The following is a 19,223-nucleotide window of genomic DNA, read 5'->3' on the forward strand; positions in this document are numbered from 1 at the left end:
CTGTCCGGGTGGGGTTCACAATTTTTTTTTTTAATATTTTTTTTACCTTTAGCCCATTTGGGGGGCTTCCTCTAGGCTGTGTGTGTGTGTATGTGTGTGTGTGTCCATGAAGATTCCCACTCCCCCCTCTGGCCTCGGTAATCACCACTGTGGTCTGTTCTGGCTTTTTTTTTTTTTTTGCGTGGTGGCCATTTTGCCTGGCGCTGTGCATGCGCAAATGGCCTTTGCAAGGCCTGGCGTGGCCCGGTTCGACATAGAACTGAACCCCCCTCAATCTGTTCACACATCGCTACAATATATGCCAGCATTAATGGAATCCAAGTATCATATACTGATATTTTTAATATAATCATAACAAAGCCATGTAATTAAAAGATTGTGCAGTAGCATAAGTTGTAATAATTTCATTATTTATTTATTTATTTATTTATGTAATTTATATAGCACCTGACTCCCAAGGCTCTAGGTGGTACACAAAAATGAACACAAGAAGAACAAAATGAAACGAGCCATTAAAAACAGCAATTTAAAAACTTAAAAACATTCAGAGAGTACTAAGAGCCTGGCTGGGGGGAAAACGTGTCTTAAGGGCTCTTTTGCAGGCTGGCAAAGATGTTAAACCTCGAATGTCTATAGGGAGCGCATTCCACAGCTGAAGGGTGTCTACAGAGAAGCCTGCTCCCGAGTCACCACCAGACAAGCCGGCGGCATACGGAGATGGACCTCTCTCAATGACCTCAGTGTGCGGTGGGGATCACAATACTCATCACAATACTCATCAAAATCGTCTCTATGTCCAACTGAAAAGATAGTTCATTTTGAAGATATTGCTGGCAAACCGAAGTGCCAGTGGATATTCCCAAGATGAAGTCTCATGTGATAATTTTGACAACATCTGATGAGTATGATATTCTCGCCATAAGCGTTTTGACTCTGTCGAGTCTTCCTCAGTGGCAGTTTTCTGGAGGGTCTCTTTCTACCCACCATAATGGACTCAACCTGCCATGATGGTTTAGCTGTTGTTAGCATCTCTGATTATTTTGTATAATGTTTATTGAAACACACAGATCTATTTTTATTGATCCAGTATTATTACAACTTATGCAATTGCAGTCTTTTGATTACCTGGCTTTATTATGATTATATTAAAATATCAGTGATGATAAAACAAGCAATGACAACAAAGCATTGAACCACCACATGAGCAATCTGCTGCACAAGAGAAAGTGGGTGCCCGGTAAACAGCAATCCAATTCTCTTCTTTCACCAAGATGTGGCTTGAGCCCTTGTCATTAGGCTGCAGCCATGGGCAACTATGGCTTAAAGCAACCAAGGACAAACCATCGGGTACTATTACCTATGATAACCAAAAGGAACTGTGTGTTTATAGGCAGTATACCTCTGAATAGCAGTTGTTGAAGGCAGATAAAGGCACAGGAGAGCTATTGGCTTCAAGGCCTTCTTCTGGGTTTCCTACAAGCATCTGCAGCTCAGCATTCTCTGTAAGAAGGATTCCCAAATGTGGTTGACTACAACTCTCATTATCCCCAGCCAAAGGCCATTGCAACTGGGGATGATGGGCATTGTGGTCAACAGCATCCAGGAATCCCTCTTACAGAGAATGTTGAGCTACAGTGACACTGAATTCCCAAGGTATCAGTAGCAGGCGGACCATGGTTTTGAGAATGAAGGCAGGATGAAATCCAGAATTTCTTTTGTGAAGGAGTCTTTCTGAAAACACATCCCGCACAGAAGCTCCCCTTTGTTGGTTGACAGCTCCATTCAGCTCGTCCCCTTTTGTCAATGGCCACACTGCTGTCCTCCCGTTGGCTGGTTCCATGAATCCCTGGTTCTGCATGACTGCTCGGGGCTATTCAAGCCGTATTGTGTAAATACTCGGCAGAGCTTGCCTGTGATCTCATGTGTGCATGAGTGGCCCTTTCATAGGCTACTGCTCATCTGAAAGGAAATGAGGTATTAAGAACTAATCCTGAACCCAGTCGTAACTTTGTCAGGGATTTCAATGGTGGGAGAAGGGTAAGCAATAACAACAACAAAAAGATGAAGTTCAGAACTGCTACTTCTAACTGCTGTTCAGTATGAAAAACATAGAATCAAATCCATGACCTAATGTAGCCAGTTTGGAGCTGGGATGGATTATCTTTGATCCAGTTTTTCAGACTCCAGAATGACTGGGTAGGTGCAGGAAAGGTCAGCCTCAGGCATATCATGGGCCAGTGGTGCAACGTGGCAACCATATCACCCGGGACAGACTAAACTGGATTTGGGGGCCCTCAGAGGGTGTGAAGGTCCTTGACTTCAGTCCAGAACTCCAGGAGTAAGAGCATTTTTGCATCAGACCACCTGTGTCTCTCCAGAAGGCTATCCTTGACCGGAAGTTTGTGTGATTCTAAACCTTGAGTCCCGAAAACCCACCCTGGGGATGATTCTGATTTCTAGTCCTAAAATACATATTTTGGGAGGCAAGTTCTGGTTAATATTCTACAACACAATCAAAATGCATGGCAGTCATGGAATCCACCCTGAAGATCAGTTCTGTCAATTTCAGGAAGTGCTTGTGTTATGCACAGGAAGAATAATCTGCCAGGAAACTCTCTTGGTCATATCCCATTGAAATTAATGGGAGCTGTGCATATTGGAGCTGTGTATATGTGGATAGACTACTGGTCTATCTAGGTTAGTATTATTTATACTGACTTATAGGGACTCACCAGGGTTTCAGACAAGGATCTTTCCCAGCCTGACCTGGAGATGCCAGGGTTTGAACCTGGGACCTCCTGCATTTAAAAGGACTCTTTTCTTAAGGAGTAAGAACAAGGCACTTGAAACTTCTCCTATCCCAGCCCTATTGAAAAGAATGGGAATGGTGAAAGATCATGATGCTGGGATTTTCTCTTGCACAAGTTCCATTGAAATGAAGAGGAGCTTGGTTAGAGCTTTCTCCTGTACATAACCATTTGCAATGAATGAGGGCTGCATAAGAGTGTATCTCTGGGAAGTTCTCTTGCAAAAGGCTGCTCAGAATGAATACGAGCTAGAAACGGAGACAGCTGCTATTTGCGGGGGGCAGGAGGGGGCTTGCTTACTAAAACTTCCTGTTGGATTGTGGCCAGCAAAAATAAGTAGGTAAAGCTGTGTATATAAATGTATTGTTCTGTCTTCATCTTCTGTTCTTCTTCTATTTGTCTTTCAGTAGTATAGACCAATGTCTATCACTCTCTCTGCAAATTCTCTTCTTTTTTCTATTATGCCCTTCCTTTTCAGTTTGGCATATACATTTTGATATCCGGACAGGAAGGATTTATGAAATGCCTTCCAAAAAGGTATCTTGGAAAGACTGCCATCCTTTCATTTCCCAATAACTGCTTGAAATTTCCCCCATTTTCATTTGTCTAAACTTGTGCCTTTTCAGCTGTATAATATGGGAAATTGGCAGCAATGCCCTTTGGATGCCTGGAGGCAGATGATCCTTAGAAGTGTTGCCTAATGATCCTATTAGCAGTCAGGGAGTAATTATAGATGGGAGGGAACATTTGAAACAATTATAAGGGATTTATTTTGCCAATAAATTACTATTTATTAGAGCTTCCTTCCCCTTAAAATTGAGGAGATCACAGAGATTGCTCGCAAATTTAATTATGAACACCAGAAGCTTTAAAATTGGATATTTGGGGCCAGATGAGATAGTATCAGTTCTGCATATTTAAACATGGAACTGCCCTATTCAAAAGTGAAGGTGAAGGTCTGATTTTAGATGAGGATAATGAAACCCTTCCTTCCTGTAACTCATTTCCCCACTCTCTGTCTCTGAGGCAGCCTCTATCCCCCAGACCTTTCCTCTCAGCCAGGACCACTGCCAGGATTAGAACCCAAGTTGCAGGAAAATGCCTGGACAGAAAGGCAGCTGGGAGGTCAGCTATATTCTGCACTCTTCATCTCAGCATCCTTTTCTTCTTAAAATTGGATAATAAAATGACTTCTCTCTCCCAAATCTCTGACTGCCTTTAATTTTGGGCCTTCTCCACATCAGTTGCTGGGAGGGAGTTATTTGTGATGGGTGTGATGGAGTGGACACCTGGAATGCTACCGATTTTATTAGTACCTATTAGGGGTGTGCAATTTGGGATTTCGGGTGATTCGGCTCGGACCCGAACCGAATCACCCCTGTTCTGTTTTGTGCCCGAATCTGGGTCACCCGAATCACCCTTGATTCGGTTCGGATTCGGATTTAATCTGAATCCGAATCCGAATCGATTTGGGGGGGTAAAAAGGGGCCCAGGGGCAAAATTTTGGGGTGGGGTGGTAGTGCCCAATGGGTAGAGTCTACCACCCCAATTTCGGGGGGATTGGGCAAAATCCTGATTTTTGGTGAATTTTTAAAGTTTTAGTGACTTTGGGGCAGTTCGGGGGCATAGCATGGGATCTGGGCAAAAGGAGTGGGGTGGGGTGGTAGTGCCTAATGGGTGCAGGCTACCACCCCAATTTCAGGGGGATTGGGCCAAGGGCTGATTTTTGGTAAATTTCTGAAAATTTCATGTCTTTGGGGCAGATTGGGGCAGATTGGGGCAGAAAGTGGGGCCTGGGGCAGAATAGTGGGGTGGGGTGGTAGTGCCTAATGGGTGGAGGCTACCACCCCAATTTCAGGGGGTTTGGACAAAGGGCTAATTTTTTGAGAATTTTTGAAGTTTTAGTGACTTTGGGGCAGTTAGGGGGCAGAAAGTGGATCTGCCCCAAAATAGTGGGGTGGGGTGGTAGTGCCTCATGGGTGGAGGCTACCACCCCCATTTCAGGGGGATTGGGCAGAGGGCTGATTTTTTGAGAATTTTTGAAGTTTGGGTGTCTTTGGGGCAGATTGGGGGCAGAAAGTGGATCTGCCCCAAAGGAGTGGGGTGGGCTGGTAGATAGTGCCTAATGGCTGGAGGCTACCACCCATCCCCAATTTCAGAGTGATTGGGCAGAGGGGTGAATTATGGTGAATTTATTTTTATGAGGTTTGTCTTCATAAGGTGAAGTGTGCTAAATTGATTACTTCCTCATATTATTCATAGTAAAGGAAAGTGTGAAAAAGTGAAAGTGGGGTCATGAGAGTTGTTTAATTGAAAAAAATCTCATTTGCTATGATAGAATGAGAATTCACACCTCAGAAAAAACTTCTGAGGTGTGAATTCTCATTCTATCATAGCAAATGAGATTTTTTTCAATTAAACAACTCTCATGACCCCACTTTCACTTTTTCACACTTACTATGAATATGAGGAAGTAATCAATTTAGCACACTTCACCTTATGAAGACAAACCTCATAAAAATAAATTCACCAGAATTCCCCCCTCTGCCCAATCACTCTTAAATTGGGGATGGGTGGTAGCCTCCACCCATTAGGCACTATCTAACAGCCCACCCCACTCCTTTGGGGCAGATCCACTTTCTGCCCCCAATCTGCCCCAAAGACACCCAAACTTCAAAAATTCTCAAAAAATCAGCCCTCTGCCCAATCCCCCTGAAATGGGGGTGGTAGCCTCCACCCATGAGGCACTACCACCCCACCCCACTATTTTGGGGCAGATCCACTTTCTGCCCCCTAACTGCCCCAAAGTCACTAAAACTTCAAAAATTCTCAAAAAATCAGCCCTTTGTCCAAACCCCCTGAAATTGGGGTGGTAGCCTCCACCCATTAGGCACTACCACCCCACCCCACTATTCTGCCCCAGGCCCCACTTTCTGCCCCAATCTGCCCCAATCTGCCCCAAAGACATGAAATTTTCAGAAATTTACCAAAAATCAGCCCTTGGCCCAATCCCCCTGAAATTGGGGTGGTAGCCTGCACCCATTAGGCACTACCACCCCACCCCACTCCTTTTGCCCAGATCCCATTCTATGCCCCCTAACTGCCCCAAAGTCACTAAAACTTTAAAAATTCACCAAAAATCAACCGTGAACCGAATCACCCAAATTTTTCATGCCCGAAATTCGGGTGATTCGGCTCGTGCCCGAAAAATATCGGGGGACATCGGGGGTGATTCGGTTCGGCCCCAAATCACCCGAAATTGTTCATTTCGGGCACAGATCGTTCTGTGCCCGAAATTTTTTGCACATCCCTAGTACCTATTACAACTGCCACCATGCCTCTTGCCCCATGCTAACTGAGAAAAGAGGCACATTTTAAAGTGGTGATTGTCTTGTACGTAGCACAGAGGAAGCAACTGTCCCTATCCAGCCCCAACACAACGTCCCACCAGGAGCTGTTGCTTGTGTCTACCTTATATTCCCTTTTATATTGTGCACCTCTTTGGGACAGGGAAGGGGAACCATCTTCTTTATTATTTATTTTTCTACGTAAACCGCTCTGAGCGCTTCCTTGAAAAGCAGTATATAAACATTAGTAGTATTAGTATTAGTGGTAGTATGGCTCTTTATAATATGAGAATTAATCAATGGGCACAATCCCTTCCTCACATGTGAGCAACTCCCACAGAAAATAAAGGTCTATTACACAACTGGCAGTCCGCGGAGAAGCAAGTTTGCACAATCCTATCTATAAGGGGCGGAAATTTATGTGAATGGGTTATCTGTGCCTCTGTGAAGCTCATACTCCATTCCTTGAGGCTTTCCACACAAACCCTGGATGGGAGAGGGTTAACCCTGGGGATCCCTGGTTGTCTGGGGAACTGGGTGCCCTCCCCACCCAGCCATGCTGAACCTGGGTAGCCCATATTCATGACCACTGTTCTCTCGAACAGGGATTCCCAGGTGTGGTTCACTACGGTGATCTTTGGCTGGGGATTCTGGGATGTAGTCAACAACATCTGGGAATCCCTGTTAGAGGGAACACTGTTTACGAACCAGGTTAAAACTGAGGTAGGAGGCCAACCAATCTTGTCCTGTCATCTCCTGTGGTTGTCTGTGTGTGCAATTTTCAATAAATGTAGCTCTGATTGCCAGCGGCCATGTTTATCATAGAGTTCTGGGCTTTCAGGGCTGGGCAGAGAGCAGAACATCTCCTGTATTGAGGGTTGCCTTTCCACTGCTCACACAATGTATTATGGGATACTGGAGAACCCAACTCGGGATTGCTCCCCCGCCTTGCAACGTGCAGCAGCCTAATAATCTGGGGGTTGGGTAAATTAATCCAACTCAAAGTTTGGGTTCTCTGGGAGGCACAAGGTTGGAGGGTGCCTCCCTCCAGCTCCCCCCCCCACATGTTAATGAGAACAGGTTCATAATGTGTCTGATGTCATTGATCACTCATGAGCACATCACTTATTCCTTCCCCATGTGCAGAGGATTGCGGCTCATTTTATTTATTTAATCATATCTACGTTAACCTCTTTGGAAACTTCTGATGAAAAGCAGTATATAAAAAGCCGTCTTGTTTGTATTCATTTAGTGTCCAAACACTGCTGTGCTAGGGGCAGATACAGTGAGATCAAAAATAATTGATGAGATTTTAAAAAATAGAATTAAATCTTTTATGTACATTGAGCTTAAAGGAGCTTGAGAGGTTGAAGACCAAATTACTGTTGTATGCTATTAAGTCCAAAGGTAAAAGCCATGCTAGAATTCTTCTCTCTCTTTCTCTCTCCAGATATCTATCTGTCTGTCTCTCTGTCTCTGTCTCTCTATCTATAATCTATCTATCTATCTATCTATCTATCTATCTATCTATCTATCTATCTATCTATCAAATACCGCTTGATATGTACATCTCTAGGCAGTGTACAATTAATATTTCTGTTTCAGTCATTTACCTTTGTTTGTCCTTCCAGCTTTGGCATGATCCATGATGGAGAAGGCAACCCTTGCAGAAAAGCCGAAGGTAACATCATGTCTCCCACCCTCACAGGAAATAACGGAGTGTTTTCATGGTCAGTGTGCAGCCGGCAGTATCTTAACAAATTTCTCAGGTAGGGGAGAGTGGCTTTTCGAATCTTGGTTCTGGGGTAAGCATCCATGAAGATAAGCCCAATAACGGGCAAACCGAGGTTTGGGGGAGGGCTGTATCTCAATGCTAGAGCACCCACCTTGCAGAGTCCCTGGCCTCTCCAGGCAGCGTAGCTGCCAGTCACTGTAGACCATGGATTCTCAACGTTGGGACCTCAGATGTTATTGGACTTCAACTCCCATAATCCCCAGTTCCAGTGGCCTTTGGTTGGGGATTATGGGAGTTGAAGTCCAATAACATCTGAGGACCCAACGTTGAGAATCCCTGCTGTAGACTATGACCTGACTTGGTTTAGGGCATTGACCTGTTTATTGAGTAACCCAACACTGAGAAACTGGGGGAGTCAAAATGTGCACAGAACCCATCTCACCATAGTTGTAATGCTACAGTCTTTGTATATAACTCATTACAACAAATATGTGCCTATAATAATAAATGTTATTTGTTAGCTGCCCCATAACAAATTGTTCTCTGGGCGGCTTACAACACACATTGTTCTGTAGTGTCATCAACTTCTCCCCAGCCCCCTCTTTTTGGACTGGTTATTTAGTTTCAGTTGCTGTATTTAATCTCAAGAGTTTCCAGCTGTTTGAGATAAAGCATTGAGAATGCTGTTGTAACATTGAAATGTGTGTGCTCAAGGTTGCTAAGATCTTTGTTTTTAATTCTTTTACTTACGCATTAAAGAGGTCTTAATATCCTGTCTAGCCACCTAATGGTGCAGCATGGAAATGACTTGACTAGCAAGCCAGAGGTTGCCACTTTGAATCCCCACTGGTATGTTTCCCAGACTATGGGAAACACCTATATCGGGCAGCAGAGATATAGGAAGATGCTGAAAGGCATCATCTCATACTGTGCGGGAGATTATTATTATTATCTCTTGTTTACACAGTATTATTATTATTATTATTATTATTAAACATTTATATCCCACTCTTCCTCCAAGGAGCCCAGAGCGGTATACTACATACTTAAATTTCTCTACACAACAACCCTGTGAAGTAGGTTAGGCTGAGAGAGAAGTGAGCAAGTCACCCAGCAAGTCTCATGGCTGAATGAGAATTTGAACTCGGGTCTCCGCGGTCCTAGTCCAGCACTCTAAGCACTACACCACGCTGGTTCCAGATGGCAATAGTAAACCCCTCTGGTATTCTACCAAAGACAACCAGAGGGCTCTGTGGTTGCCAGGAGTCAATACCGACTCGAGGGCACACTTTGCTTTTTAGTAGTTCCAAGTAGAACAATCACAGCGCCTGAGTTGCGAAGTGGTAAAATGCTTGACTAACAAGCAGAAGGTTGCCAGTTTGAACCCCCACTGGTACGCTTCCCAGACTATGAGAAACACCTATATTGGGCAGCAGCAATATAGGAAGATGACGTAAGGCATCATCTCATACTGCATGGGAGGAGGCAATGGTAAGCCCCTCCTGTATTCTACCAAAGAAAACCACAGGGCTCAGTGGGTGCCAGCAGTCGAAATTGATTCGACAGCACACTTTACCTTACCACCGGACCAGCTCTCCTCCCTGGTTGATTACGGTTCAGGAGCTGTGCATGCTTCTGTTTTCTGATCATGTGTGCAGTAGAAACTAGGTTGGATCTGGCACTGGCACATTGGTGTGCTTTCTAAGCAGTAGCTGGGTCAGAGGCCTTTTTCTCCTACCTCATGAAAGATTGTGTCCCAGTCAAGGCTACCCTAAGATGCTGCTCTTGGATGAAAAGCTAACCTTCACATACAATGTTACTAGGTTCTGTGCGGCAGCTTGTAAGGTCTGTCAGACAAAGAGGCGAGTCTCACGATCAGAAGAGGTTTGCGGGAAGAGGTCTGCGGACCCAGATCGGCCTCCCACACGACCGCCGGCTCCGTTATGGAACTGGCGGGGGCTCTGGGGATCAGGGGCCACATGGCCCCTGGAAGTTCCAGGATACCCCGTGCGAGTGCTTTCAGCCTCCTGGTTGGGGGTCTACTCATGTGTCACCGCACGCTGCGGCAACACACAAGAAAAAAGACGCGGCTAATGGAGGGTTGCAGCACATGACTGCCCAAATGCGGGCGAGGCTCCATTAGCCCGCATTTGGGCAATCGTGAGTGATGCATTTGCAGGTTATGTGCATGAAGGCAGAACCAGCCTCTCAAATGTCCACAGAATCTTGCCTTTTTCGCTTTGCCCTTTAATGAATAGTACTTTGTTTTTATTATTTTATTTATTTATTATGTTTATATTAAGCGGCAGATCACACCATTTGGTTCTGTGGCCATATGGCAGCTGCAACGTAATGATCAAACAGTTCATAAACAGATGGACACTCTTTCTTTCTTCCATGCAGTACAGCTCAAGCCACTTGCCTGATAGATGAACCCAAGCAAACTGGACAATACAAATACCCAGATAAGCTCCCGGGACAGATCTACGATGCCGACACACAGTGCAAATGGCAATTTGGAGCCAAAGCAAAGCTCTGCAACCTGAGTTTCGTGAAGGTACTTTTAAAAAGCCGCCTTCTTCCAGCAATAACAATGTGTTCTAAATGAGAAGGTTATGAATGAGTGGAGGGGTTCCAATGAGCTCCAGGGTCTGCACGCTGCACTGTTTCTAAACATTAAATTATTTGGCAACGTTACTGCTGACTTTGAAGGTGTTGTCTGGGATGGAAGTCAAGGTGGTCCTGCATAGCTGCAGGGATAGCTTCGTGCAGGGTGCAGAAGCAAATTGCAAGGAACATGGGAACATAGTAGAAGAACAGGGGATACCCAGGATTCACTGAGCTTGTAGGGCAGCCCAAATTCAGGGGCAGATTAAGCCTTTTGCTGTTGGTAGGTGGCCAAGGATTTGGGGTCTCTCCAGGCGTCTCCAGGGGCATGTCATGGCAATACACGAGCAAAAAACAAGGTTAACGGAGCAATCGCTCCATTAACCTTGTTTAAGGGGAGGGGGATTTAATGAGGCTAGCTCCCGTTGCAGCACACGGTTGCCCAAAAGCAGGCTGGGCTCCCTTAGCACACTTTTGGGCGATCGTGGGAATAGCCTCTGTGTGTATTATGATGATAGAAGTAAATTTGTGAATCCCTTGTTGACTCCACTTCAGGGGAAGTACAGAGGTTTTTATGCTGCTTATCTTGCCGGATATGATAAAGAAGTAACAATAAGTACGGCCAAATACCTTGTTGCTGTCAGTACTAGAAGAAGACAAATGTCTTCTTCTAGTAATAGCTGAATCAATAATATAAATTGTAAGGGGCTGAGGTGACTCTCTTATGTCACTAATTGTATTTTTTTTTGTTATTGTATTAGTTGGTGATTGTATTATGGTGTGTAGACTAATAAAGGCATGTTGTTGTTTAACTGAAGCAGTTTGACCAGGACTGCCCTGAAATTCTGTGTTCACACAATCAGCTTCTCTGGCCTCTGTAATCCTAGTTAACTTTTAAACCAGGATCCTTGTGCTTGCATGAATGCAGCCAGAATGAAACATGCACAATTTTTGTGGCAAGAGATTAGAGCCAACAGGCAGGAGAAGCAAGGTGATTGTAGGGAAAAGTGAAATATGAATATGAAGAAATCCATGGGAGAAATTGAAGAGGACAGGATATGACCGAGTGGGGGAGCAAGCCATAGAGTTTTGTGCATTTACTCGACAGAATAGAGGAGATGGCAGTGTGATAAAGGAAGGTTTTATATTTGAGGCAAGATGCAACAAGAGTGTGCACAGAGTTTTGGCAGCTGTGATAGATAAGATGGGTGGGGATAAGCTGCACTAGCAGCTTGAACTGTTGTAGGAAAAAACAGCGTGGAGTAAAATATCAATTTGAAGATCTTTGCCTGGGAAACCAGTTGGATGATGACATTGTTAAAGAGGGAGGAGGAAGAGGGTATTTGATCATGATTGATTTGAAATGTGGTGATCTGTCACTGTAGAAATGTGTGATATTGAACATGGTCATCGCAACAATGAGACATGAACTGAAGACCTATTAACTCCGGAGAAGGTCCCAGGAAACTTTCTAGATATGACTCTTGTAGGACCCATTCATATGCAGCCAGTTTTATTTTGTTATTTAATACATTTCTATACCACCTATAACAGAAGTGTCAAGGTGGTTCACAGTCATATAAAAGAGCCAATGAGGTAATTCACACAATCAGAAGTTGTGTTCTACCCAGGGTTGGGAGCTCTGTGTCCTCCCAGGTTTTGGTTGTGTGGAAGGAAGGTAGAAGGAATACCTGAGTAGAAGTGAATGTGTGGAAGCAAGGTAGGAGGAAAACCTGGGTAGCTTTTCCTCCAACCTTTCTTCCACACAATCACTTCTACCCAGGCTTTCCTTCTACTATGCTTCCACACAACCAAAAATTGAGAGCATACACAGCTCTCAAACCTGGGTAGAACACAGCTTTTGATTGTGTGAATGACCTCCAAGATTTACAAACAAACATTTAAAACATACACAATTCAATTGGAAACAATTTTTTTAAAAATCCAACTAAAAGCCTGCCTGAACAGGTGCATCTTCAACAGTTCCCTAAAAGCCATCAGGGACAGAGCAGCTCTTATTTCAACAGGAAGTGCGTTCCACAGCCCTGGGGCAACTATAGAGAAGGCTCATGTCCAGGATGCTACCAGATGAACTGGCGGCACCCTTAGATGAACCTCCTTTGATGATCTTAATAGGCAGTGGGGTTTATAATGCAGAAGGCATTCTGTTAAATACATTGGAAACAGTTCCAAATGTGTATGAACTCAAATTTTCATTCTCTAGGGGTGGTACAGTCCAAATTACTGAGTTCCCTTCTTAGTGTTCCACACTGCGTACCAAATGCTTACTGGAAATAGCTGTAGCATTGCCCAAGCATGATTTCACAATTTTACCTGTCTGCACAAGAACACTCTCATGCAATAGGTTCAGGCCTGGTTTAGACACCTTCCACAGTGTGGCATATCAGCCAACATATCCTTTAAATTGGTCTTATTAGCAGCCTTGGACTTTCTGTGGAAAAGATGGGCTATAAATGTTTTCACTCTGTCCTGAGTTCAGGTTTCTAGGACTCTTGGCAAGCTGCCGTCCATGGGCCCTCTCCTTCCCAGGTTGGCTCCAAGAGAGTTGCCCACCACCTCTACATTAAGGATATGGGCACAAAGGTGGTCTTAGGGCCCTTAGACCTTAGGGTCTAGTGGAACCTTCTAATAGAGTTGCCAACCCCTAGGACTGGCCTAGAATCTCCAGGAATCGGCTTCAATCTCCAGGTGTCTATTGAAAGCAGTCCTGAAGATTGGAATGGCTTGATGATGTGAAAAATGTTTGGGGAAATATTGGTAAAAACTTCCAGAAGCAGCTTCAGTCAGAGTTAGCAGCCCTACTTTCAGGGATCCCTAGGTCCTTTCCAGCTACCCAGTGGTATATAAGAACAGTTCTGCAGGATCAGGTCCCGCTGGATCTAATCCAGTATCCTGTTTCCCACAGTGGCCCACCAGATGCCTCTGAGAAGCCCACAGGCAAGAGGTGAGGGCATGCCCTCTCTCCTGCTCCTCTGTGACTAGCATTTAGAGGCAACTTGCTGTAGAGAAATCCCCAAGGTGGAGCCAGTTGCCATGGGTAAACATGGCAAGCTTCATGTCAGGGCTTCCCCTTGCTGGGTTTTATGGGGAAGATCCTATTAGCTGGGGGAAAGAAGTAGACATCAATAAGCTCACCTGGACGTTTTCATGCTGGCTTTGGCAGGGAGATGTTTCCTCGCCATCAACAGACAGTGTAGCTTTGCAGGATCGGGAGCAGCTCTCATGAGATCTCAAGGCAAGATCTCGTGAGACTCTCCCCAGCTCTCAGGAGCTATATAAGGGAGGACTGGCCAGTGATAAGGGGCCATTCCAGGATGAGGGATTGGCATGGAAGGAGTCTTGGGACACTGACTGAGCCTTGCAGGTGGCAACACAAGGTATCAACAAGGTGAATGGAACAAGCCCTGCCTGAAAGCCTTAAAGACTTGTTTGGGTCTAGGCTACCTTAGAGAATGCCTTCTTCTGTATGAACCCCATTGCACATTGAGGTCATCTGGAGAGGTCAGTCTCCAATTACCACTGGTATGTCTGGTGGTGACTTGGAGCTGGGCTTTCTCTGTAGTTATTCCTGACCTATGGAATGCACTCCTGGCAGATATCTGTAATTTAGGCTCATTGTTGCCTCTAAGAGAGCCCTAAACACTTGCTTGTTTGGCCTGGCCTTCCAAAGTTTTTACCTTGTTTTTAAGTATCTTAATTTGTTTTAAATGATTCTGAATTGTTTTAAAATTGTTTTTATATTGTTTTAAGCAGTGTGTTTTACAGGTAAATGGTGTTTTTAAAATGTCTTTTAAACTTGTGCACTGCCCCAGAGCCTTTGGATGGTGGCCATGGCCACATCCCATAGCAGAGAATTCCATCGATTAATTACGTGCTGTGTGGAAAAGTACTTCCTTTTGTTGGTCCTAAGTTTCCTGGCCATCATTTTCATGGGATGACCCCTGCTTCCAGTGTTATGAGAGTGGGAGTGCTGACTCCTAACACCAGCCCTGTTGTCACTCAACAAAGAAAACATTGAGATGGTAGAGAAGTAATCTTCACTGCCCAAACTATCAAGCTCAGACCTCTCTCTTCTTCATTGGTCTTGTTCTTTTAAATATTAATATGTGAGGAATGCAAAATATTGGATTGTTTTAGACATGTAGGAATCAAACTAATGGAAGCTTTAAAAATATTTCAGGATATATGCAAATCACTCTGGTGCCATAAAGTAGGCCATCGGTGTGAGACAAAGTTTATGCCAGCTGCAGAAGGGACACCCTGTGGGATAAGCATGGTAGGTTCCTTGGTTTGTTAGCTGTTAAGCATTGGCTCAGCAGATTCACATGGTGCTCAAACTACAGCAGGGGAAACCACACATCTGAATGTTTGTTCTCTTCTAAAAAACAGCATCATCAGGCACACATGAATGACACAGCTGCCACATTTCCTCCTTCATCCCCTTCCATATTCAGTTAAAAAAAGAGAAAGAAGAGGAACCAAAAAAAAAAAAAAAAAGAGGAGGCAGGAAGAGGAAGTGGGATTTACTCCCATAGAGTTGTGATGGTGTTGCCACCCTTAGAGTTGTTCTGGCTAGAGGGGTGCCACCACCAGCTGTGTGCTGCTGCTGCTGCTGGGTACAGCAGAGGTGAGGAGGGGGGACACCCCAATTCTTCACCAGAGACAAGCTTGATTTCACTCTACTGTATCATAGAACTAGCTTTCCCCCGCCCCGATTCCTCAAAAAAGGACAGAATGAGGAAATATAGTTTGTTGTGAACTGTGGTGGGCTGTTTTGTACATGTCACCTTGCATCCTGAAGTGATGAACTGTGGCTTTGTGCACATTTCATTGCTTGAATGGCAAGGGTCAGGAAAGAATCAGCTGCCCCTATCACATTTACTTTAAAAAGAATTGTATCCAGCCTTATGGTCCCAAAGGGACTCTCAACACTACTCAGAAAGCAACTATACTGCTTTTTGGCCATACTAGTGTGTTTAGAAAGGAAAGACCCACATTCCATTCTTCTGTGCTGGCACATGAGTTGCTTTGCAAGAGTTGCTTTGCTGAGTTGCTTTGCTTTGCACTTTACACAGAAACCAGACGGCATTTCCCATAGTTAATGTGCGTAAGGTATTCAGAGACACAGATACTGATTCACACACACCAACAGCTTATGTGGAAAATGCCGGTAGAAAACAGGCATAATACAAATACGACGGATATTTATATATCGCTTTCCAACAAACATTCCCAAAGTGGTTTACATAAACCTAAATAAATGTAAAAAATGGCTCCCTGTCCCCAAAGGGCTCACAATCTAAAAAAGAAACATGAGATAGACACCAGCAACAGCCACTGGAAGGCCAGTTGCTCTCCCCCTGCTAAAAGATGAGAATCACCACTTTTTAAAAGTGCCTGTTTGCTCAGTTAGCAAATTCCAGTGGTTTTACTTCACTTTGTTTCTTCTCATCTCATGCCCCCCGCACCCGGAAACCAAGACAGGATAAACTAGGCCAAACAAAGCGGGCCAAAGGAATAGGAAAACACAACTAAAATCTCTATTACTTAATCCGGTTCCACCATTTCTTCCCTCCCCAAATAAATTATTTCCATAATATTTATGATTTATTTGTCTTACCATCTGCCCTGTGTGACTTCCCTTCTGCTCACATGGTGCATAATGGCTGCCATCTGGTTCTTTTTGTCTTTTCCCAGCCATCTTGGCAAGCGCTAAGTGTTGGTTTCCCACACTTTTCCCCACAGTGGTGTCGAAGAGGTCAGTGTGTTCGATATGGAGACCATGGTCCCAAACCTGTCAATGGCCAGTGGTCCTTGTGGTCTGAATGGTCTGAGTGTTCTCGGACCTGTGGAGGTGGAGTTATGTACCAAGAGCGACACTGCAACAATCCAAAGTAAGACATTGATATGAAAAGGTATTCTTTTTATCATTCTTTGTTATCCTAACAACATAGGGGACAGAGTCGATTTTTGCATGGGCCAATTTTAATATGTTTGCAAAGCATCTGAGTTTCCCCTGTTTGGTGACTAGAGTTTTCTAGAAGATTCTTTCTAGGCAGTGACCCCCAAACTGAACTAAAGATGCTAATGAATGAATTTTAATAGAGTTGGCATTAAGTTCCAACATTTGGGAATGGGAGTCCACACATTGGATTTTGGCTATCAGGGGTTCTTTTCAGGATGCCTTAGATATCTTGCTAAATATCAACTCTGGAGCAATGGTTATGTGTTTTGGCCCTCAGGGATAAAAAAGTGACCCACAGTTTTTCATCAGCAAATTCTGAAGAATGGCTTTGTTAATGGTAGCTTCCCAACTGATCTGCATGTTTTGACACGCTTCCTTCAGAGCTAAATGCAATTTCTGATGTTTTCTCAACTGTGTTTGTGGAGGATTATTGTGCATTGCATTGCCATAGATGGCTTTGAGTCGGGGGGTTCTGAGCTGGTGGTGCCTGAGGTTGGTTGATCCCTCTCTGTCTGATGTAATTAGCTTTTGCAAGTGATAATTCAGCTAGAACTGAAAGAATCTGATTTTAAGCCCTCTCAGGATTAAGGCATGTCCAGATGGTTCTAATTTTGGGTTCATTCATTTATTTTCTAGGTATTGTACTCTTCTTTCAAAATACTCAATATAGCCTACACACAAAGTATTTACAGTAACTTACATATGGATTGCTGGTGGTTTTCTAGCCAGAAGGCTTACAGGGTCAGATCCCACCCCCAGCCTGCATGCATTGATTGACTCAGTGTGTGCAGCACCTCCATGCACAGAGGCTATACAAGTGCCTTCCTCCTTGCATTTTGCAATACTCTGATCAATGGGATAAAGCCAATCAATGAGGCTATACACACATGCATCCAAAACCTGGCTAAGGAAGCCCAGCCCAGTTTTGCGCATGTGTGTACCGCTGAGATTGGGCCCAATCCTGGCAGTACCACAGCAGGAAACCCACCTATGAAGCCTCCCTTGAACAGGAGGTTAAGAGAGCAAGCAGATTTTTTGGATTGTCTGTCAACTGCTGCCGTGAACAGGCATGGCTAGAAAGGAGGGGGATCCTCATAATGCACTGTGCACAGGTGCTGTGCGTTATTGGGCCAGCACCCTGACGCTTGGAGGTACTAGCAGCAGCTGTTGCTTGTCTGGGTGGGTGATTCGCCAACCCAAGGAATGGAAAGTGCTCAGGTGTGTGGGAGGTAAGCATTTCATGGCTTCCTCTCCTTGCTCCTTTAGAACTCATTGGGGCTATTCTCATGATCAGCAAAAATCGGGCTAGGAGAACCTAACCCGATTTTTGCTGATTGTGTAAACCACCGGGCTCGCAGGCGAGCCCAGTGGCTTACAAGCGGCTAGCCCGCTTTTGTAGCCCTCCCCAAAGCCCGGGTTTGCGAAGCGAGTGCTCCGCAAACCCAGGCTTTTTCCAATCACGAGTAGCCACGGCATGGCTCTGTGCCACGGCTACTCTTGAGTAGACCCCAGAGGGGAGGCGAAAAGCTGCCTCCTGGCTAGCGCACTTGCGCAGGGCATACTGGACCTTCCGGGGGCTGCGCGGCCCCCGAGTTCCCCAGCCCCCACTGGCTCCATCACAGAGCCGGCAATTGTGTGGGCGGCTGATCCGGCCACCCGGGGCTCCCTCCTTGCTCACTCTCAAGAACTGGGTCTCACTGATCGTAAGACCCGGCTCATTCTCTAATTGTGAGAATGAGCTCCGTGTGTTAGGTTTGGACACAGAGATGGCAGGGATAACCCCACTTGCTTGCGCCATGTGTTGATTATATACAGATATAATCAACAGCACGTTCCCCATGAACTGTCAGACTGTTTTGTGTATGGGGGAACATTGTACCTTACAAGAATCTGTTTTTTTAAAAAAGTGAATTATCCAGATATAGTAGAGGTGGTTGCTAACATAATTGGACCCTGACACATGTGGAGGAGTATATTGTGAAGGCCATTTTCCACTTGAAAAAACTTACAGCGAAATAGAGGCCACCAGGTCACCGTTGTGGATGTATGGACTTACGTGTTGTGCATCACATCACTCTCTGCACCAAGGACTTTACCAGCCCTGCAATGTTACATACTGAGGTCATTCACACAATCATAACTGTGTTCTGCCTGGGTTTGGGAGCTGTGTGTGCTCCCAATTTTAAGTTGTGTGGAAGCAAGGTAAATGGAAAACCTGGGTAGAAGTGATTGTGTGGAAGCAATCTACCACACATGTCCCATAGTTATAAATAAATAAAGATGGTCCCCTGTCCCCAAAGGGCTCACAACCTAAAAAAGAAACATAAGATAGCCACTAACAGCCATTGGAGGGATGCTGTGCTGGGGTTGGATAGGGCCAGTTGCTCTCCCCCTGCCGAATAAAGAGAATCACCACTTTTGAAAGATGCCTCTTTGCTCCGAAGACGGTTATGTCTTTCTGTCTTTGATTTCTGAAGCCCAGTAGGATCCCCACCAAACTATATAATAACCATATAATGAAAAGTAAGCCACAAATAGATCTGGTGTAATACTATAATTCAAAATATTCACAGTTTAAAATAAGACAAAACATAAATGGTTGGAAAATGTATCAATGGAACTAAAGGAGGTCATTCACACAATCAAAAACTGTGTTCTACTTGGGTTTGGGAGCTGTTTGTGCTCCCAATTTTTGGTTTTGTGGAAGCAAGGTAAGAGGAAAACCTGGGTAGAAGTGATTG

The 19,223-nt window shown here is 44.7% G+C and overlaps 1 protein-coding gene across 1 annotated transcript in view; it reads left to right on the forward strand.

Annotated features, from left to right (window-relative positions):
- The window catches only part of ADAMTS18 (ADAM metallopeptidase with thrombospondin type 1 motif 18), a 159,134-nt gene that overhangs the window by 68,271 nt on the left and 71,640 nt on the right, over positions 1-19,223 (forward strand). Inside the window, exons 9-12 of the mRNA XM_053271592.1 lie at positions 7,786-7,923; positions 10,293-10,446; positions 14,698-14,793; positions 16,263-16,411. Of these exons, the coding sequence (XP_053127567.1) occupies positions 7,786-7,923; positions 10,293-10,446; positions 14,698-14,793; positions 16,263-16,411 (537 nt within the window). The remainder of the gene's footprint in view (positions 1-7,785; positions 7,924-10,292; positions 10,447-14,697; positions 14,794-16,262; positions 16,412-19,223) is intronic.

Source organism: Hemicordylus capensis, chromosome 9, assembly GCF_027244095.1.
Source record: "Hemicordylus capensis ecotype Gifberg chromosome 9, rHemCap1.1.pri, whole genome shotgun sequence".
Taxonomy (NCBI): Eukaryota; Metazoa; Chordata; class Lepidosauria; order Squamata; family Cordylidae; genus Hemicordylus; species Hemicordylus capensis.